Raw genomic sequence first — 20393 nt, forward strand, 5'->3', positions numbered from 1 at the left:
TCAGCACTCATGCTGGGCAGCTTACAACTTCCTGAAACTTCAGCTGGTCTCCAAGGGCACCTGTTCATGCAGATTATAAACCTATATCTACATACATGGATAGATATTGCCCATGTGTCCGTGTGCATGTGCATGTGTGTGAGTGTGTGTGTGTGTGTGTGTGCCTAGGCTGGCCTCATACTAGTCATGCACCTGCCTCGAGCCTCCTGAGTGCTAAGATTAAAGACATGTGCCACTACCCCAGAAACTTACTAATTTAAAAAGTAACTAGCCTCTGGCGAATTTCAATTTTAAAAAACTTAACATGGAAATCCTGGATGTGGCCTCTATAGGCTGAGTTCAGCCCTAGCTCAAAATTCACAGAACATTGTCAGCCAGCAGAGGTTCGAGGTTAGCCTAAGCACAGGAGATGGTAGTTACTGGTTGGGGGTAGGAGGGGAAATAGGAGTGAACAGAGGCAGGTCCTAGCTGGGACAGTACTGTTACTTAACAAGGTAAGAAAATCCCCTCCCCATCACATTGCAGGTCAGTGTGAGGCTAAAGACGCACAGTGATATATGGCAGGTGTGGGGTGCAGGCACCTACCTCTAACTAGAGTACAACTGGGACATTCCGCTAAGTGAACCGCCAACTCGTAGCAACAGAGGGAAGGGCACTTAGTGAGCCGACAGGAAGACACTAGGTGAAGACTTTTTACTCTAAAACTAAAAATGGCTCCAACATATGACCCAGCTCCACTTCCCCGTGTTTACCCAGTTGGCACATCACAGAGACACTCGCTTGTCTGTGTTGACTCCAGCACTGTTCACAGCAGTGAAGGAAAGAAACCCACTTGTGTGTCCGTCAGCCAAGGAATGTGGTATGCACGCACATGATGGAATTTTTCGGCCATAAAGAAGAATAAAGTTATGCCATTTGTAGGAAAATGCATGCAGCTAGAGATCGTCATGGTAGGCGAACTAAGTCTCAGAAAGACAAACATCCGAGGTTTTCTCTAATTTGTAGGTCCTAGACCTTACAGATATACAAAACTGCATTTGTATCAGTGACATGAAAGTCGAAGCAAAACTGGAGGACAAAGAAGACTAAAGGCAAAAAGTGGGGAGGGTGCTGAGGTCTAGGGAGATGTGGCCAAAGTGCGTGGCAGGCCTGCGTGAAAATGGCCTTGTGTACCTGCAACCTGTACATGACCATCAACAATAACGAAGAGGTTTAGCTCCAGGCTTCTGCTGCTTGGTGGCAGCAGACTGCATGCCTTCAGGCCAAGGTTTCTTTGTCAACAACAACAACAAAATCTATCAGAAGGTAAATATGAGACACCAATAGGCAACCATCACCACATTCCCAGCGTGAGGCCCATCGCCCACTTTCAGTAAAGGGCAGAGGTCTGGACTAGCTCACGGCTTTCCATCTCACGTAGCACATGGCCCCACATGTGTGGCCCCGGATCTTGGTTTCTCAACCACAGTGATGATCAGCAGCAAATTCTTCAAGCTATACAGACTGGGGGTGCTTTTGAAGGTGGCTCTGATGGATGTCCTAGGAAGACCTGTCATTAGCTCTTTTAGCCAAAGAAGCTGAAAGTGTTACAAGGAGAAGGACACTGCTTTTAATTTGATTAATTATTTATCCCCCACCCTGCCGTGTAAGAGTCTGCCTCCCTACGTGTGTGTGTGTGTGTGTGTGTGTGTGTGTGTGTGTGTGTGTGTGGTGTCCATGTGTACATAATATACAGCATGGGTATGTGAAGATCAGCCTGCTGGGAGTTGGTTCTCTTCTTCCATCATGGAGGCCACAGGGATTGGACTCAGGTTATCTAGCTCAGGAACAGGCATCCCTGAATCATCTTGCCAGCCCTGAAGGGGCCATTTTCCCAAATGTGCTTTAAGAGGCGCATGTAACATGATTCTTCAAGCCCATGGCTGGGTAGATGATGATAGCGTGCCATCAACAGCTTCCCCAGAGATCGGGGGTCCCAAGGTTGCTGCGTCTACAGAAGTGACTATGCTTTAAATTGATGATTCTAATTTCTCTGTGCATGTACCGCTCCCCTGAGGGACATCTGCAAATTCCTGTAGATGCTTGGTTGTCACAGCTGGAGGAGCATCTTACCATCATCTCCCTGGTAGAGAACAGGGAGGCTGCTAGCCGTGCATCATATGACAAGTATCTGGCATAAAATATGAACAGTGCGAAAGCTGAGGCACTCTAACGCAGGTCTGGGAGGCCTGGGCAGAGGGAACCAGGACATTAGAAGCAAAGTGCCTTGCTGGGGAAATAGGTGGCTCAGTGGCCAAAGCGCCTGCTGTGCTACTATGAAGATTCAAGATTTGATCCTAGGACCTGTATAAAGCCAAGTGCAACAACACATGTGTGATCCCAGCACTCCTATGGCGAGAGGGGAGCCAGAGACAACAGAATTCCTGGCGGCTCTCAGGCTGGCTAGCCTGGTGCAGCAAGAAATAAGTGTTTCAAAGGAGCTGGAAAGTGAAGACCAACACCCTAGGCAGCCTTGCACCTGTGCGCATGTGCACACATGTGTTCACAGTGAGGGACAGTAACTAAAATACTTGGGCAGCCGGCTTGTAAATCAGATCTGGCACTTGTCACAACAGCAACCAATACTAATACTTATGTAGCATTTATTACTACAAGTCTAATGGTATTGTAAACCCCTCCTTTTATATGACCCAAGCAATCCTCAAAACCACCTATCCGGTAGATGGTCTTCCAATCCCCATTATACAGATAAAGAAACTGAGGCACAAGACCCTGCCCGAGATTGCTAAGCGTAATTGGGACAGCAGCCATGTCTGTCTGGTGTCCAAGTTCTCCCAGAAAAACTTGATACAAAGGATGAATTAATGGGGAGAAGGGTAGACACAAATGTGAGCTAAAATCATCCATCATGCATATGAAAACCAAGACAAAGGGGCTGAAATCAGAAACGGTGCCGGGCTTCTCTTTGCTGTCATCACACTGACAAGGGAAGGGACATCCTGAGAAGGACATCCTGAGAAGGCGAGGAAGATAGCTGGCGTGTGAAGATGCCACTTGCCAAATTGCACCTTCACCAAAATCCAAAGCCAGTACTCAGAGAAGACGGACCAGCAAAACCACTCAGGGACAGGGGTCCCCAGCCTGTATTGATTCATTTTTTTAATTCCAAAGACTAAGATTTGTGACCCAGGTTATAAGTTATTCTGCCAGTCAAAACTGTTTTGACTGTAATCTGGCCTAGAAATATAACATAGTGGAGAACTGAGAAGCTATTTAAAAAACACCTTTTTATGGTTTGGTTTTTGTGTGCACAAGTGTGGGAGGGGATGGAAATTTTGAGGAAAAAAATTGAAGCCCATAAAATCCTCACTTTCTTAGAACCATTTATGGGCCCAAAATCACTTCGTTAGCATTGAAACACACAAAAATATCTCCTCTGTATGACATTTGCCTCGAGTATGGCAAGATCGCATTTGAGATATGGGTGTTAGACCTTGATCAGACAATAATAACACATTTATAATGTATTTATTTTTAAATGCTGTTAGAAATGGAACCACAGACTTCCAAAGGAAGGAATTTATACTCTCGGATTGTGTTTCTGTCAAGCAGGCAAAATATGCACTTTAAAAAAACCCTCTGACATAACAAACCAGCGTTGTTTCGTTTAGTTTTGTGTTTGCCTTTGAACTCGGTCACAGCTAAATACCCACAGAGAGTGACTCGTCAGGAAGAGGGTGCCATGGGAGGAAGTGTCAATGGATACCATTTTCACCATATAAATGTGGGAGGTTCCTGACTTCTGACGGCCCCTTCCTAGTGACATTTAGAACTTTTACAGAGATCATCAGTGACCTGAGCTTTGGAGAGGTAAGGGGGGAGGCGAACCCACACACATTTTTCTCTTTAAATAAAGAAATAGATAAATAGACGTCCCTCTTTATTTCTTTCCATACTGTTTGACTTGGAGTTTATGTTTGTTTGACATTAACACAGCCACTCCAGCTTTCTTTGCGATGGTTATGTTTCTTCCCTGCATGTGTGCATATTCCTGTGTGTGCATGTACAAGTGTGTATGGAGGTACAAGTGGATGTGTATCTGTGTGCACACGGAGGCAAGAGGGTAGCCTCAAGCATCATCATCAGGAACACCGTCCACATCCTTAGAGACACACTCTCTCTCTCTCTCTCTCTCTCTCTCTCTCTCTCTCTCTCTCTCTCTCTCCTCCCCACCCCCCCTCTTTCTGGCCTGGACCTCACTAGTTAGCTTACAGTACCTGGCCAGCAAGCCTCAGGGGTTCTCCATCTCTGCCTCTCCTGCACCAGAACAAGCACATACCAACACACTTTGGTTCCAGCTATCCTCAGGTCTCCATGCTTACAAGGGCACGTGATATACTCACTGAGCCAACCCTCAGTCCTTGGTTTGAAACAGGGTCTAGCTATATTGCCCAGGCTGGCTTCCAACTCCTGAGCTCAAACAGTTCTTCTGCCTCAGCCTCCTGAGTAGGCACCACCACGCCTGCGCTCCTGACCTGGAACTCTTCCCCCCAAAAACAACTGCTGTATAACCCAGAGACAGGGGCAAGCGTTGCCAGCCTGAGTCTCAGGCAGAGCAGCCACGGACACTGTAGCAAACGTGTATTCCCTCCAGTCTTCTTGAGTAACAGGAGGATGGCCAGGGCAAACATCCCTCCACAGGGAGACCCTGGCAGAGTCCACGGACTGGAGGGACAGAAAACTAACTCACATGAATTTGGCTAAGCCTGAAAAATGCAAAGGGCTCAAGTGGCAGGACAGGCCAGCTATTAGGGTTTCAAACTAAAATCTCCCCAACAGGGCCAGTTTTGAACTTTGTGTTTCTAGCTTGGGGCATTATTATGAAGGCTGTGGATGCTTTAGGGGCTGGCCAGGGTGGTGGCCATAGGTCACTATGGATAAGCCTTTGGAAGATTTTATCAGCTATATAAAAACCAATTTAAAGTTTATACAGTTCCTCTCTGGTGTCATTTACCCTGCCATACCTCCCTAGTCATGATGGACTAAAATCACGAGGCAAGCTGGGTGTGGTGGCACACATCTGAAACCCCAGCACCCGGGGAGACAGAGGCAGGTGGAGCTCTGCGAGTTCAAGGCCAACCTGGTCATCCAGGACAGGCAAGGCTACACAAAGAAACCCTGTCTCAATAATAATAATAATAATAATAATAATAATAATAATAATAATAATAATAATAATAATAATAATAATAAGCCAAAATAAACCTTTCCACCTGTTAGTGACTTCTGTCCTTACAGCAAGGACAAAAGTGTCTATTATATAGACCCTGTCCTAGTCAGGGAGTTAAGAAACATTTGGCAGTGCTGTTCATACTAGGCTCCACTTTATACTGCCTCTCAGATAATAAAAACAGAGACCTGAAGGGTCCATTGGCTTTCAGTAAGGAAGCAGCTGAGCTGCCAGGCCTGCTCCGTGATTCCCGAGCCAGAGGCCTGGAGACAGCCTTGTCTGCACACTGCAAGTCCTACACTCGCTGCTGTATTTTTAGTAGAAGCAAAGGTGATTGTTTTTCCTTTGCCTGGATTTGAATTCAAGAGTTCAGCATAGCAAGAATCAGTGGGTGCTGGACCCCTCTCTTAATAAGGCCTTTGAGACGATGGCTTCTTAACTTTTCAGAAGTGGGCGGCCATTTTCACGACGGTAGACATAGAACACTTGACAAAGAGTTGCTGGAGGGGGGGGGGGGCGGGACCCAGGGGCTGCTCAGAGTCCACTTCCAACTCTGCAGGGTCTGCGGCTGGATCCTCATCAGTGGAGAGCATGCCTCGTGCTCTTCTTTGCAGATGTCTCTGTCTCTTGGTCACTCCAAAAGGACAATCCCAAGCCTCTCCAGGGACTTTGATTGTCATATCAGTACTGGCATTCGAGTCAACACATTGCCTTCTTTTTTTCTACTCCCCCCCTCCCCCCCCCCCCGCCGCCGCCTGGCACGCGCACGTGTGTGTGTGTGTGTGTGGTGTGTGTTTGGTGTGGCATGCACATGGATATGTGTATACAGAAGACAAAGGATAGCCTTGAGTGCCAGTCCCAAGGCACCATCTAAGTTTGTGTAAGACCAGGTTTCTGTATTAATCAAGGTTCTCTAGAGGGACTCAGCCCATAGGATAAGTATCCGCTGAAAGAGAATCTGCCGGATTGGCTTATACAATCCTTGGAGTAGTTCAACAGTGCTGGTTCCCACTGGAAAGGCCAAGAATGCGTGAGTTGTTCACCTGGTGCCCAAGGCCTGGAGGCTTCCTGAAGGGCTGCTGACCTTTACTTCATGTTAGAAGCCTGAAGAGCGGGTTCTAATGTCAGCAAAGTGATGAGCAGTGGCACCAACAGGACAGACGAACTCACCAACAAGAGGGTTGCCAAGCAAGACAAAGCTGCCCTTCCTCCCCGTGCCTTTATCTGGAGCACTGCTAGAAGGTGCTACCCACACTTACGGTGGGTCTCCCCACATCTACTAAGGCAACCAAGACAACCCCAGCCAGACACACCCACAAGCCAGCCTGATGAAGACCGTCCCTGAGAGGACTCTTCTGGTGCGACTGTAGGTTGTACCACGTTGACCAGTAGGCTAACCATCACAGTGTCTCACCAGCTAGGTTAGACTAGTGGACCACCACTGCTAGGGCTCCATCTGCCCACCTTCCATCCCATCATCGCTGGAATTACAGGCTCATGCCACGGGTACCCAGTTCTTAAAGGGGTTCTGAGGACCCAAACTCAAGGTCTCATGTTTACCAGACAAAGGTTTTACTAGCCAAGAAATATGCCTGGCCCCTGCACTGACCTTTTAAGTAGAGGGTTAATATGCATAAAGCCATAAGGTCTGTCCGTTATAGCTATATGGAGCTTTAGCCTTTCAAGACCCATACAGCCTCCACCTCTGTCAAGAGTCAGAATATTTCCTGTCACTAGCCACTCTCACCCCCTACTGATACCTACTGTCCTCATGGTATATTCTTTCATGATAATTCACAAATTATCTTTTTTTTTATTTTTAGACTGAATATAAATGGAATCATACTGAAGGTCCCTTTGTATTTAGGCTCCTATAATCAACATAATGACTCAAAAGTTCTTTTATTTGTTGGAACTGGAGAGAGAGAGCTCAGTGGTTCAGAGCACAGTGGAGTTCAGCTCCCAGTACTCACATCAGGTGGTTCACGAGCTTAAGTCTGGTTCCAGGGGATCTGACACCTTCTTCTGGCCTCTGTTGGTACCTGTACATACATGTACATAACCACCTCCTACACACACACACACACACACACACACACACACACACACACACACACATGAAAGAATAATAAAAGGCCTTAAAAATAACCTCTTTCGTTTGTAGCTTACATCATAGCTAGTTTATTTTTAAGAGTTTCACTGAGGTGTAGTTGACCCATGATAAACTGTTCATAAAATGTACAATATGATGCTGCCTCAGTGTTCATTCGTGATATCACCACAATCAAGATATGCAAGCATCTATCATTCTAAAAATCTCGCTGCCCTTAAGACACCTTCTCTTCCTTACTTCCGTCCTCCCAAACATGAACTAGCCTTTCCTTATGCTATTGGACATTTTTATAATTTTTTCTTTGGTCCTTGGTTCATTTATGAATCTGGCTGTTTAGTTGTTGGGATTTAAGAGTTCTCTATATATTCTTAAGATCAGTCTCTTACCAGAAAAAAAAATAGTTTGCAAATGATTTCCCAATCTCTGATTGCCTTTAGACTCTGTGGGTACTGGCTTTGAGGCATGATTTTTTTTTTTTTGTCCTTTAAAAAGATTTATTTATTCACATGTGTATACTGCCCAAGGAGGCCAGAGGAGGGCATGAGATCCCTGGAACTGGATTTATGGAGAGTTGTGAGCCACAGTGTGGGTGCTGATGAGACTGGATTCTCTACACACGCAGCCAGCACTCACCCGCTGAACCATCCCTCCAGTCTTGAGATTTTCTATTTTTATTGTCCAGTTTTCTTTGGTCATTGTACCTGTGGTATCACATCTAGGAAATCACTCCAAATTTTGTCCTATGCTTTCTTCTTCTTCTTCTTCTTCTTCTTCTTCTTCTTCTTCTTCTTCTTCTTCTTCTTCTTCTTCTTCTTCTTCGTTTTTTTGTTTTTGTTTGTTTGTTTGTTTTTGGTTTTTTGAGACAGGGTTTCTCTGTATAACAGCTCTGACTGTCTTGGAACTTCCTCTGCAGTCCAGGCTGGCCTCGAACTCACGGAGATCCATCTGCCTCTGCCTCCCAAGTGTTGGGATTAAAGGCGTGTACCACTACCGCTCCGCTTCTAAGACAGTGGTTTTCAAGCTTCTTAAGCCTCTTTAAGGCAGTTCCTCCTGCTGTGGTGACCCCCCGCCAAGCATAAAATTATTTTCATTGCTACTTCATAACTGTACTTTTGCCACCTTAATGAACAGTAATATAAATATCTGGTAGGCAGGGCATCTGATACGCAACCCCTGTGAAAGGCCCCAAAGGGTTGTGACCCACAGGTTGAGAACTGTTGCTGTAAGACTTCTGTGGCTTGAAGTCTTACATTTAGGTGCTTGATCCATGTTGAGTTATTGCTATATATGGTGTGAAGGCAGCTTCAACTCCATTCTTCTGCATGTGGACATCCAGTGCTCCTAGCATCGCTTGTTAAAGAGACTGTCCTTTTCCTACCGAGTGATCTTGGCACCCTTGTAAAATTCATATGAGTACAAAGTGTTCAAGCTTTGTTCTTGGGCTTTCTGTTCCATCTCACCTTTGCTGTATCTGTCCTCGTGCCAGGACTGCCCTGGTTTGATCAGTGTGGCTTTATAAGAAGTTTTGAATTAAAAAACAAAAAAAAAGCCAGCATGAGACTTCTTGCTTTGTTCTTTTTTCAAGATTGCTTTGGCCATCTGCTCTCTTGAAATTCCATATAAATTTTAGGGTGGCTTTTTTACTTCCACAAAAGCATTGCATTTTTTATAGCTACATTATTCACGGGCAGTTCAGAAATGACTTAGGGTAACGCTGGCTTCATATGCATAGTAAGTCTTCAATCCATGAACATGGTCAATCTTTACCTTTATCTATGTCCTCTTCCATCCCAGCAGCACTCTGCAGACTCGCTGTTCAGGGCTCCACTCCTCAGTCAATGTCCTCTTCTGCGTGACTGTTTTGACTGTGTAGACACCTAGCTGATCTTTGTGTTGCTGACTTGATAATCTTGTTATTTTGCTAAGTGCACTCATGAATTAAGAAATTATTTTCTTCTCTTCCAATTTGAATGCCTTCTCTTTCTTTTTCTTCTTCCCCAGGCCTCTTCTTAGGACTTCCAGGTCTTTGTTGACTAGAAGTCACAAAAATAGGGGATGCTGCCTGTTCTAGATCTTAATTAAGAACCGTTCTTTCTTTCACTATCAAATCGTAGACTTTTTAACATATAGCCTTTATTATGCTAAGGGAAATTCCTTCCATTCCTCGTTTGTTAAGCTTAGGTTAATTTAAGTCCACATTTGGCATGTGGCTATCCAATAATTCAAGCATCATATTAAAATGGATATATATATATATATATATGGCTATATATCAAAAGTCAGTTTTTCATATATACGTGAATCAATTTTTATACTTCATTCTGTCCCATTATCTGTTATCTGTCCTATTTCTATTCCAATAACATGCTATCTTTATAATGACCACTCTACCTAATAAGATAAATATTACATGGTATAAATCTTGCAATTAAAAAAAAAACACTAGTTTTACTTATCTAGAGTCCTCTGCATTTCCAAAGGGATTTTGAAATCATTTTCTCAATTGCAGCAAAAAAAACCATCTGCTGAAAATTGTATTCGAATGATGTCAAAGCTATAGATCAATTTGGGAAGAATGCCTGTTTCCATATCAAGTTTCTTCCGCCATAAACATTGCATATTTCTCTGTTGATTTAAGTGTTTTTGGGGATTCTGTTTTATTTCCTTTTGAGTTGCAAGCTGTTCTATATTGTGCTTTGATAAGTTTAGGGCATAGAGAACTATACATGGATAATAAGATGTACGTGTTATGTAGGAGATGCATCTTTATACCTTAAATTTGTTGCTGCATTGGTATAATGACAAGAAGCATCCTTAATGTTGCTCCTGTGTGTGTAATACAACCTTATTTTTCCAGAGACTTTGAGTCCTCTCTACCACTACTATCCTTGCACAGTTTGACCATGACTGGTACCATTTTCTTGACATTTCTAGTGCCTGAAGTTCAATGATATTGTTGGTTCAGAGTTACCCATTTGGAAATGTCCTATTATTTCTGCAAGTACTTTTTCTGTCTCCCCCACTTTCTCTTCTGTTGATACCCTGATTGTACATTGGTCCTGCCTGCAGTCTATCTGCTTGAAGCTCTTTTCTCCCCCTTGACTTTCATTTTGTGTAAACTTTTCATCATATATTCAAGTCCACTCACTTTTTCTTCTGTAACGTTAAAGCTGTGCTTAATCCTAATCACTGTATTTTATTAATTGTCATTTTCATATCAAGAAGTTTGACTTCAGTATTTTTGATTTTATATCTCCCAGGCCTCGGCTGAGCTTTCTGAACATATGGAATACCACTCTGGTAGGTTCCAATATCTTTCCTTTCAAACTCTAAAGTACATGGCCATCCTGAGTTGGTTACAGTTGATGGATTATTCTCCTCATATGGAGAATGGCACAAACATGTTTCTGCTTCTGTGCGCACCTGGCAGTGGCTCAGCTAACTGCTAACCAGCTTGGCCCCACCATGACTAGTGCTAGGTATTCTTACACTGCTTTACTCTTTTATTTCAGTGCCTAGGACTGAGTCACAGCCAAGCAACCTGTCAAGAAATGAGCTTGCAGCTCAACGGAGCCTTCTACTTTTGAGCTTTACGCTAGGGTATGGCTGACTATTTTAAGAAGCAATTGGATCCTTTCAGGGTACAGTCTGGGGTGACTTAAGCCCCTGGGTCTTCTATAGTACCTATTGGATTGAGTTTTCAATCTTGTAGAGATCCCAGTCTTCACTGCCTAAAGTCCAAACACTTCACCGACACTGGTCATGCGTTCCCAGGGCATTGGGGTTGTTTTCCATAAGAGGGTAAATCTACTTCCAGCAGCTCATCTTGACCGGGAACAAATTCACTTCCATTGCAATAGCTGTTTGTCTCGTACCAATGTTCTGTGGTATCCTGGCCATCCTCTTGCTGCAGGGTTTTTAGGGCGTTTCCAGAGTGCAGTTATCGTAAGCCAAACGGCTATGATCATTGTTACTCGTGTGGTTTGCTGTATTTACCTCTGTTTCTCTGGGGTAAGTAAGGACCGAGAGGTAAACAGGCACGTCTCAGAAAGATGAACATGGCTTGAAAACCGTACTGCTAGAGTTTCAAAGTAACTTTCGTTTTTCAGGTTCTGCAGCTTCGTGCACAAGTTCTGACAGTTCCTGGCCTCAGAACACCTGTATTGTCAGTGTTTCCATTTTAGCAGCCATGGTGGTGATATCTCAATATTTTAATACATGTTCACCCATGGAAAAACTAGTGTCACCAAGCAGTTTTGCACACACTTATTGACCATTTGGGTGCTCTCTCATATGGGCTGCTTGTTCACTGCTTTACCCATTTAAATTTTTACATTTTATTTCAGTGTGTGGGGGTACATGCATATGCTCGCAAGCAAGCATATGGCCACAATAACACATAAGGGGAGGTCAGAGGACACCCCCAGTGAGTCAGAGTCAGAGCTCTCTTCTTCTGCTCTAAGATCAAGATGTCCATTCTTCTGCAAATTTCATGATTTGCGTGTGTTTAATTGCTGAGTAGTATTCCATTGTGTAAGTGTACCACAATTTCTTTATCCCTTCTTCAGTTGAGGGGCATCTGGGTTGTTTGCAGTTTCTGGCCACTACAAATAAAGCTGCTATGAATATAGTTAAGCAAGTGCCCTTGTTGTATGGTGGAGCATCTTTCAGGTATATGCCCAGGACTGGTATAGCCGAGTCTTGAGGTGAAGCTATTCCTAATTTTCTGAGAAATCTCCAGATTGACTTCAAAAGTAGTTGTACAAGTTTGTACTTCCACCAGCAATGGAGGAGTGTTCCCTTATCTTCATATCCTTGCCAACATGTGCTATCATTTAAGTTTTTTTATCTTACTCATTTTGATGGGTGTCAGATGGAATCCTCAGAGTCATTTTGATTTTCATTTGCCTGCTGGCTAAGGATAAACATTTCCTTAAGTGTTTCTTGGCCCTTTGAGATTCCTCCATTGAGAATTCTCTGTTTAGCTCTGTGCCTGATATTTTCATTGGATTATTTTGTTTGTTGTTGCTTAATTTCTTGAGTTCTTTATATGTTTTTAGATATTAACCTTCTGTCAGATGTCGGGTTGGTAAAGACCTTTTCCCATTCCGTAGGCTGCCATTTTGTCCTATTGACACTGTTCTTTGCCTTGCAGAAGCTTTGCAGTTTCAAGAGGCCCCATTTCTTAATTGTTGACCTTAGAGCCTAAGCTGTTGGTGTTCTGTTCAGGAAGTTGTCCCCTGTGCTAATGAGTTCAAGGCTGATCCCTACTTTCTCTTCTAATAGATTTAATATATCGGTTTTATGTTGAGGTCTTTGATCCACTTGGATTTAAGATTTATGCAAGGTGATAAATATGGATCTATTTGAATTTTCTACATGTAGACATCCAGTTAGACCAGCACCATTTTTCAAAGACGGAATCATTTTTACATTGGATGGTTTTGTCTTCTTTGTCAAAAATCAAGTGTCTGTAGGTATGTAGACTTATTTCTGGGTCTTCAATTTGGTTTCATTGATTGACTAGTCTGTTTCTATGCCAGTAAAGACCATCCTGAGTGAGGTAACGCAGACCCGGAAAGACACACATGGTATATACTCACTTAATAAGCAGGTACTGGCCATATAGTTCAGGATAACTATACTACAATTCACAGACCCAAAGAAACTCAGGAACAAGGAAGGCCCAAAGGAGAATGCTTGAACCTCACTGAGAAGGGGAAACAGAATAGACAGAGGAAGTGCTTGAACACAGGGAACAAGATAGAAGAGGGGCGCTAAGGGAAATGAGGGTGGGGACAAGATGTGAGGAGAGTGCAAGAGGAGGGGGCAGAGAGCTTGCAGAAAGTAGAGAAACCATGGGTTAGGGGCATCTTTGAGACAAGCTGGAGACCAGGGTAGGCTCCTGGGAGGACATGCGGGTGACTACAGCTGAGACCCCTAGTAATGGGGGACATAGAGACTGAAGAGGCCACCCTCTAACCAGACAAGACTCTTAGTAGAAGGAGGGAAACACCAACCAACCCACAAAACTTCAACCCCAAATTCACCCTGCCTACAAGATGTGCAGGAATAAAGATAGAGCAGAGATAGAGAGAAGGTCTAACCAATCCGTGGCCACACCTGAGAGAGAGAGCCAGCCCCTGACACTATTAATGACACTGTGCTATGCTTGCAGGTGGGATCTTAACATAGCTCTCCTCTGAGAGGCTCCACCCAGCAATGGATCAAACAGATGCTGAGATTCACAGCCAAACACTGAGCAGAACACAGGACCCAGAGGGGACAGGAACTCTATAAGAAGACCAACAAAGCCAACTAACCTAGGCCCAAGGGGGCTTTCAGATAATGAAGTACCAACCAAGGACTTTGTATGGCCTGGACCTGGGCCCCCTACACATATGTACCCGATGGGCAGCTTGGTCTTCATGTGGGTCCCCTAGTAAGGGGAATTGGGGCTGTCTCTGACATGGACTCCGTTGCATGCTTTTCGATCACTTCCCCATGGTGGGCCTGCCTTGCCAGGTCACCTGGAAGAGGATGACTTGATATGATGTGACTTGATATGCTAGGACGGGTAGGTGGGGGGCTCCCCTTTTCTGAGGGATAGGGGAGGGGGAAAGGGGGAAGAGGGAGAGAGGGTGGGACCAGGAGGAGAGAAGGGAAGGGGGTCACAACTGGGATGTTAAGCAAATACATTAAATTAATAACAAATTAACTAATTAAAAAATGATGTCCATTCTCTCCCCCGCCTCACCCAAGAATCACACTCAGGTCAATAGGCTGCCCAGAAAATGCTTTTATCTGTTGCGTCTTCTACCCTCCCTCCCTCCCTCCCTCCCTCCCTCCCTCCCTCCCTGCCTCCCTCTCTCCTTCCCTGTTTTATCCATTTTTAAATTAGTCTACCTAACTCTTCTTAATAATCAACAGGGCTCCTTTGTATATTCTAAACACACCCTTATAACTATCTTTGTCTGAACTGCATTTTGCACTTTGACAGTGCATTTTGGTTTTTCTTAAGTATTCAACTTCAATACACTGTAACACTTTTCTACTTTAGGTGTCTGTTTCTTGGCTTGTTTCTATAATTCACGCATTCTGAGTGGGTGCTCCGCCACTGAGCTATACCCTCAGATCTGTAGGTTATTTTAAAGTGTTTATCTGCCTCAAATAGCAAAGATACCCTCCCACATTGCTTCTAGAAGCATTTGTTTTCTAAAGCATCTATACCATAAGGAGCCTTCTGTAACTGAAAGTGTTTTGCCCTTCCACGGCTCTCTGCTCAGCATCCAACCAGGCGACATAGTTGAGAGGGTATTTAAAGTTCTTGGCTACACATCCTATTGATTCAGTGGCGACTATGGCCTATCAGAAGGTACCCTACTTGCATCATGGCCTGCTTATCAGTTAGCAAAGCAAATATTTTACTTCCCGCTCTCCATTCTGTAGTGTCTCCTTTCTGTTTGTTTGAAAGTTTCTATAAACATCAGGCTGCAGAGCGGCCCCTTTGGCCAGCAGCCCTCATGGGGAGTTTTTATTTCCTTTTTCTAGTTATCATCACCTTCTACATTTTCTATAGTAAAGGAGAAATTTAAATTTAAAAAATAAACTTAAGAATCATTGAGCAATTAAAATTAACTACATTTCCATGTCTAGAAGCTGAAAGGCACAGTACTGGGGGCTGGGAGAGGCTCGGTGTATGAAGTACTTGCTGCGCACATGAGGACCTGAGTGTGCACCCAGCACCTGTGCAAAGCTGCGCATGGTGGTACATGTTTGTAACCCTGCTGCTGGGGACTCAGAGACAGAGGATCCTGGAGCCTCGTTGGCCAGACAGCTTAGCCAAATCAGCAACAGACAGGCAGTGAAAGTTACTGTGTTTATAAAAAAAAAAAAAAAAAAAAGGTAGAAGAATAACACACAAGGCTCATCTCTGGCCTCCAAACACAAGCACATACACACATTTGTCCTCCACAAATACACAGAGTAAATAAATTTAACATAAAATGCCATTATTCCATAATTTTCCTATGTAGAGTTTGCCTTGGACATGCTTTTCCTCCTGCTCTTGGTCTCATCTTCTTCACAAATAAATTCTCTCTCTCTCTCTCTCTCTCTCTCTCTCTCTCTCTCTCTCTCTCTCTCTCTGTGTGTGTGTGTGTGTGTGTGTGTCTCTGTCTCTCTCTGTCTCTCTCTCTGTCTCTGTTTCTGTCTCTCTCTCTCTCTCTCTCTCTCTCTCTCTCTCTCTCTCTCTCACACACACACACACACACACACACACAGCCTTCTAAAACTACTGTTATCTGCCAAGAATCAGTGATTAATTACTAAGATGGGAGGGGGAGCAGTCCTTGGTGGGGTGCTAATTCTGCCAGAATAGGAGGCCTTCACATAGAAACATCTGGAAAGAGCTACTTACACTCCGCACCAGGTCCCCTCTGCCTGTATTATTGCAGAGGACAGCTCTAAAGAGATGTAGCCAGTCACCCGAGTGGCGCTGAGACGTGCATAGTTTACTTGACAGCATTTAGAAATTATGTCTCTTGGTCGGAATAACTTACGCTGTGGAAACGCTTCCATATGCTAAAGTTGGACACACCACAGTAACAAGGAAGAAAGGAGAGCCTTTGAGTAGCTGGCTTTATATACACAGCCGACTATAATACACAAATTAATGACTCTGCCCCTAAAGAACTGGCCTTAAATGGGTTTATAATTCTTTCTGCTATTCTCTGCTAACAATCAAGAGTAGCAATTTTTACCTCAAAACAATGGGTCAGAGAGAATTCAATTTTGAGTGTATCTATGTAATGAAAGCAACTTGGGAGTAATTATAAATGTAAAATTATAGGATTTTTCTCCCAATTCCTTTCTGTCCTCTAAGTCCAAGGAGGAGACAATTTCCACCTTCAAATTCCAAAATCCATATGTGTGTATATGTGTATGTGCACTTGCATGTGTGTGCATGTTCCTGCGTATTCATGTGCACATGTGTGCCGCCCTGTGTATGTGGTATGTGCAGGTAAGAGAAAAAACTCAGGCATTGTTCTCAGTCACCATCCACCATATCTTTGAGACATGGTCTCTCACTGATCTGGAGCTCAAAAAGTGGGCTACGATGGCTAGCCACAGAGCCCTGGGGAATTGCCCCTTCCCCTCACTCTCCGCCCCCCCCCCCCCCCCCCCCGCCATCTTCATCTCCCAATGGAGTTCTGGAGATCAAAATCAGGCAGCCCATTGAATGAACTATATCCTGAGTTGCCAGTTAACTCTTTTCCATCCTGCCTTTTGGGCCGAGGTTAGCAAACTTTAGCCCACCAGCCAAGTCCAGCTCACCACCTATTTTTGTAAATAAAGCTTTACTGGCACGCAGCTGTGACTATTCATTTACACAGTGCCTCTGGCTGCCTCCCCCACCAAGTAGAGTTAAATGATTGTGACAGAAAGTACAGCCCAGTAAGACTTCTAAACTACTCTCTACAGCCCTTTATAGACACAGTGTTGCAGGCCCGGCTAATGAGCATTCCCTTAGTCTTGTCTCTTCACAGACACAGTGTTGCAGGCCCAGCTAATGAGCATTCCCTTACCCTTCCTCTTGCAGGCCTAAGTGGATGCTGCTACTGCCAGCTCTGCTTTTACTGCCAGGGTTTTGGGAATGTCCCCAGGATGACAGCCACAGTCACACAACGCTCTAAGGAAACACTGAAAAGCAACCTAGCACCCAAGGAAGCCCACGTGCCTTCTTTCCTTGGACAGATGACAAGAACCCTGGCAGCCAAGACACATGTGTTTATTATGTGCAACAACTACTCTGAAATGTCTTTCCACCAAGTGAAGAAATCTCAAAATGTTGGGGATGGGGCCCTAAACCCAGCCTTCAGTTGTAAAGTTCTTAATAATATTTTGCCAAGGAGGTACTATACGCCAAGATATGATACTTTTTTGCTTAGTGTTTTAAATTCAAAACTCTAAAGCAACTAGTAAACTTTTCTTTTTCCATTATGGGGAAAAAAGAAAACCTTTGAGAAAGATGAGCGGATGGGCACAATGGCTCAGCAGGTAAAAGTGCTTTCTTCCAAGCCTGATGACCTGACTTCAAGCCCTAGGATCAACACAGTAGAAGGAGACAGCTGACTCTCATAAATTGTCCTCTGATCTCCACATGTGGGCTTTGGCATACAACAGACACACACACACACACACACACACACACACACACACACACACACACACACACTTAATATTTAAAATAAAAGAAAAATGAAGATAACACCTATTTGAAAACCTTTTACCCCGAGACTCAATATATTTATCATTCAGGCATCTTAAGATACAAAGAGAGATGGAAAAATAATTGAATTATTTATAAAATATTTTTAGCTATGGTTATATATTTGAGTATCAACAACAACAACAAGAACCCCACTAGGGCAAGTCAACTATCAGTCTCAATGATACTGAGCATTAATAATTGAGAGCACAGTAATAATTTTTTTAAACTTTCTATTTATTAAAATTATGGATACGGCTGAGACAATAGAGTGAGAGGCTATACACTTCCAAATCAACCTGGCAAAACAATGTTTGGACCTTGGCCAGGTCCCAGCCCTTCCAGTAGTCAGGCATTCAACAAGTGCTACACTGAGCACCTGAGGGGCCCAGGCCCTACTCTAGAGCAGTTTGTGGGAACCACACTCATGGCGCCAGTGGGGAGCAAGGTGCCATAGAAGCTTCTATCTGGTCCAGAAAACCAGAGCACACCCCCAGACCTTAAGAAATTAGATCAGTCAGATGAGACCGCCATGAAGTGCTCAGGGGAGGAGCAAGCCTCTGCGCATGTTCCTTTCTCAGCCTATTTTTCACTTCTGAACTTCCTCTCTGAAAGCCCTCTCCTAGCAAAGACTCCAACCAGCTCAAAGCCACTTCAACCCAATGGCTACTCTCCTCTCAGGACCCAGGGAACAGATGAGGCCATGAGGTGCTTTGTCCAGGTATCACGAGCCTACTGCTCAAGAATCACTGACCGAGCCTCTGCTCGTGGCACCAGGCCAGCTCAGGTACACACGGCAGGCAGAGCCTGAACGGAAGTGAGTTCTTCCTGTCCTGTGGGCCTCCAGGGACTGAATTCAAGGGCTCTAGTCAACTGCCGAGGCCAGCGGCTGTCAATATTTCTAACGCTGCCACCCTTTAATACAGTTCCTCATGTTGTGGTGACCCCCCCAGCCATGAAATAATTTTTGTTGCTACTTCATGACTGTAATGTTGCTACTTTTATTAATTGTAATACAAATATCTGATATACGGACCCACAGGTTGAGAACCAATGGTCTAGACTAATCCAAAGGGAAGCATCAACAGAAGATAGGATAGGATGACAAAAAGCCTTCTTCTTTTCCTTTTTCCTTCCCTTCCCCTTCCCCTTCCTCCTTCACTTCCCTCTCCTCTCCTTCCTTCCTCCCTCCCTCCCTTCCTTCCTTCCCAGCACCCTTACTGGCAGCAAAGACAGGGTCCTACTATGAGTGACCATAGCTCCACATGTATGAGCGGGGAGGGGACCCTCTCACATCACTTTAGCTTCTCCAGTCTTGCCCTGCCTATGGCCTTGAAGATGCAGCTACACAGGCACCAGCTCTGGCAAGTGTGGCCTCCACCTGCAAGCCTTGGCAGTGCCTCTGCACGCTACTCGAGGGACACAGCCTGCAAAGCCAACCCTCTTCTCAGATCGGAGACTGGCTCTGAGCACCAGCTTCACATCTGAGTTCCAGGAACCTGGAAAAGATGGGAAGACTACCGAACATTCTAGAAACAGTGCTTCTACTCAGAATCACCTGGGACTCGCCTCCAGGTAGAACAAAGATAAGGGACGTGGCCACGGTGGCCCCACTCCCTCTGGCAGAGAATCACAGTGACTCTGTGTGGCCATGACTCACCTTTCTGTGTTCAGTGGAGGGCTGCGAGCAGACAAGTTGAGAACCAAGCAGCAGGAGGGCGCCCAGGGCACTAGGAAAGAAACAGAGCAACAGGCATGGGTGTGAGTATGGTCCTGGCAGTAGCTGGAGGAAGCTGGCATCACTAGCTCATTCCTAGAAGGGAGAGGTCAGTCCACCCTGGGTCCTGAGACAGACCCAGAGAAAACACAAATGGAAAAGGAAACAGCCCCATGCCAGGGAAGGCTAAGGCACGGAGACAGATGTGGGGGTCAAATCCATGACCTACTACCTCCTAGCTCGTAGGTCTGACATAACTTTGGGAGCCTCAGTCTCCCACTCTGTAACACGGGAATGTAGCGCAAGAAGTTGGCTCAAAGGTTCGGAGGAGGCTGAGTAAGATGGGCCATGACCCCTCCCCCTCGCCTGGAACACAACACGTGCGAGTGTGTGCCGGCTGGCAAGGCAGCGAGGTCAGGATGAGAAGGCAGTTCTAGAGTGGCCTGAGCTTGCTTCCGCATCTTGACTCCTTTGGTGCCATACATGCATCTCGTGGGTGGGATTAGCTACCTTCAGCCCCACTGTCACCAGCCCTGATTAGGACTTGTCATCAAGTAAAGGGAAGATACACTTTAGGGGAGTAGGGGGGGCTGGCCCAGAGAAACAATATAAAGCAGTATGAAGGCCTAGCTGCAGAGACATTGATGCTGCCAGTACCACCTGGGTGATCCTGGGCAAGCTGGCATCTCCAAGCAACAAATATTCTCATCCTCTGTGAAGATCACAAAATGTGACAAGGAGGGTGGGGGAGATGCAGGTAATATGTCAGAGGAGAAGCAGGTGCTGCCAGGGCTAGAGAGATGTCTCAGGCAGAAAAGTGCTCATCATTATCAGGGAGCTAAGTGTCACCCCCAGAATGCACATTTTAACAAAAAGCCAGGTGTAATGGTGAGTGCCTCTAACCCTAGTGTTGGGAAGGTAGAGACAGAAGGAGCCCTGGGGCACTCTGGCCAGCCACTAATATGGCTACTCAGTGAGTTCTAAAACCAGTGAGCAACCTTGTCTGGGGAAAAAAGAAAAAAAAAAAAGAATAACACCTAAGACTTTACCATTATTTTTAATT

The 20393-nt window shown here is 44.9% G+C and overlaps 1 protein-coding gene across 2 annotated transcripts in view; it reads right to left on the reverse strand.

Annotated features, from left to right (window-relative positions):
* THSD4 (thrombospondin type 1 domain containing 4) overlaps positions 1-20393 on the reverse strand; it is a 555462-nt gene that overhangs the window by 498452 nt on the left and 36617 nt on the right. For both annotated transcript variants that reach the window (XM_084782532.1, XM_084782533.1), the window contains exon 3: positions 19274-19343. In XM_084782532.1, the coding sequence (XP_084638658.1) occupies positions 19274-19343 (70 nt within the window). The remainder of the gene's footprint in view (positions 1-19273; positions 19344-20393) is intronic.

Source organism: Acomys minous, assembly GCF_964271855.1.
Source record: "Acomys minous genome assembly, chromosome: 5".
Taxonomy (NCBI): Eukaryota; Metazoa; Chordata; class Mammalia; order Rodentia; family Muridae; genus Acomys; species Acomys minous.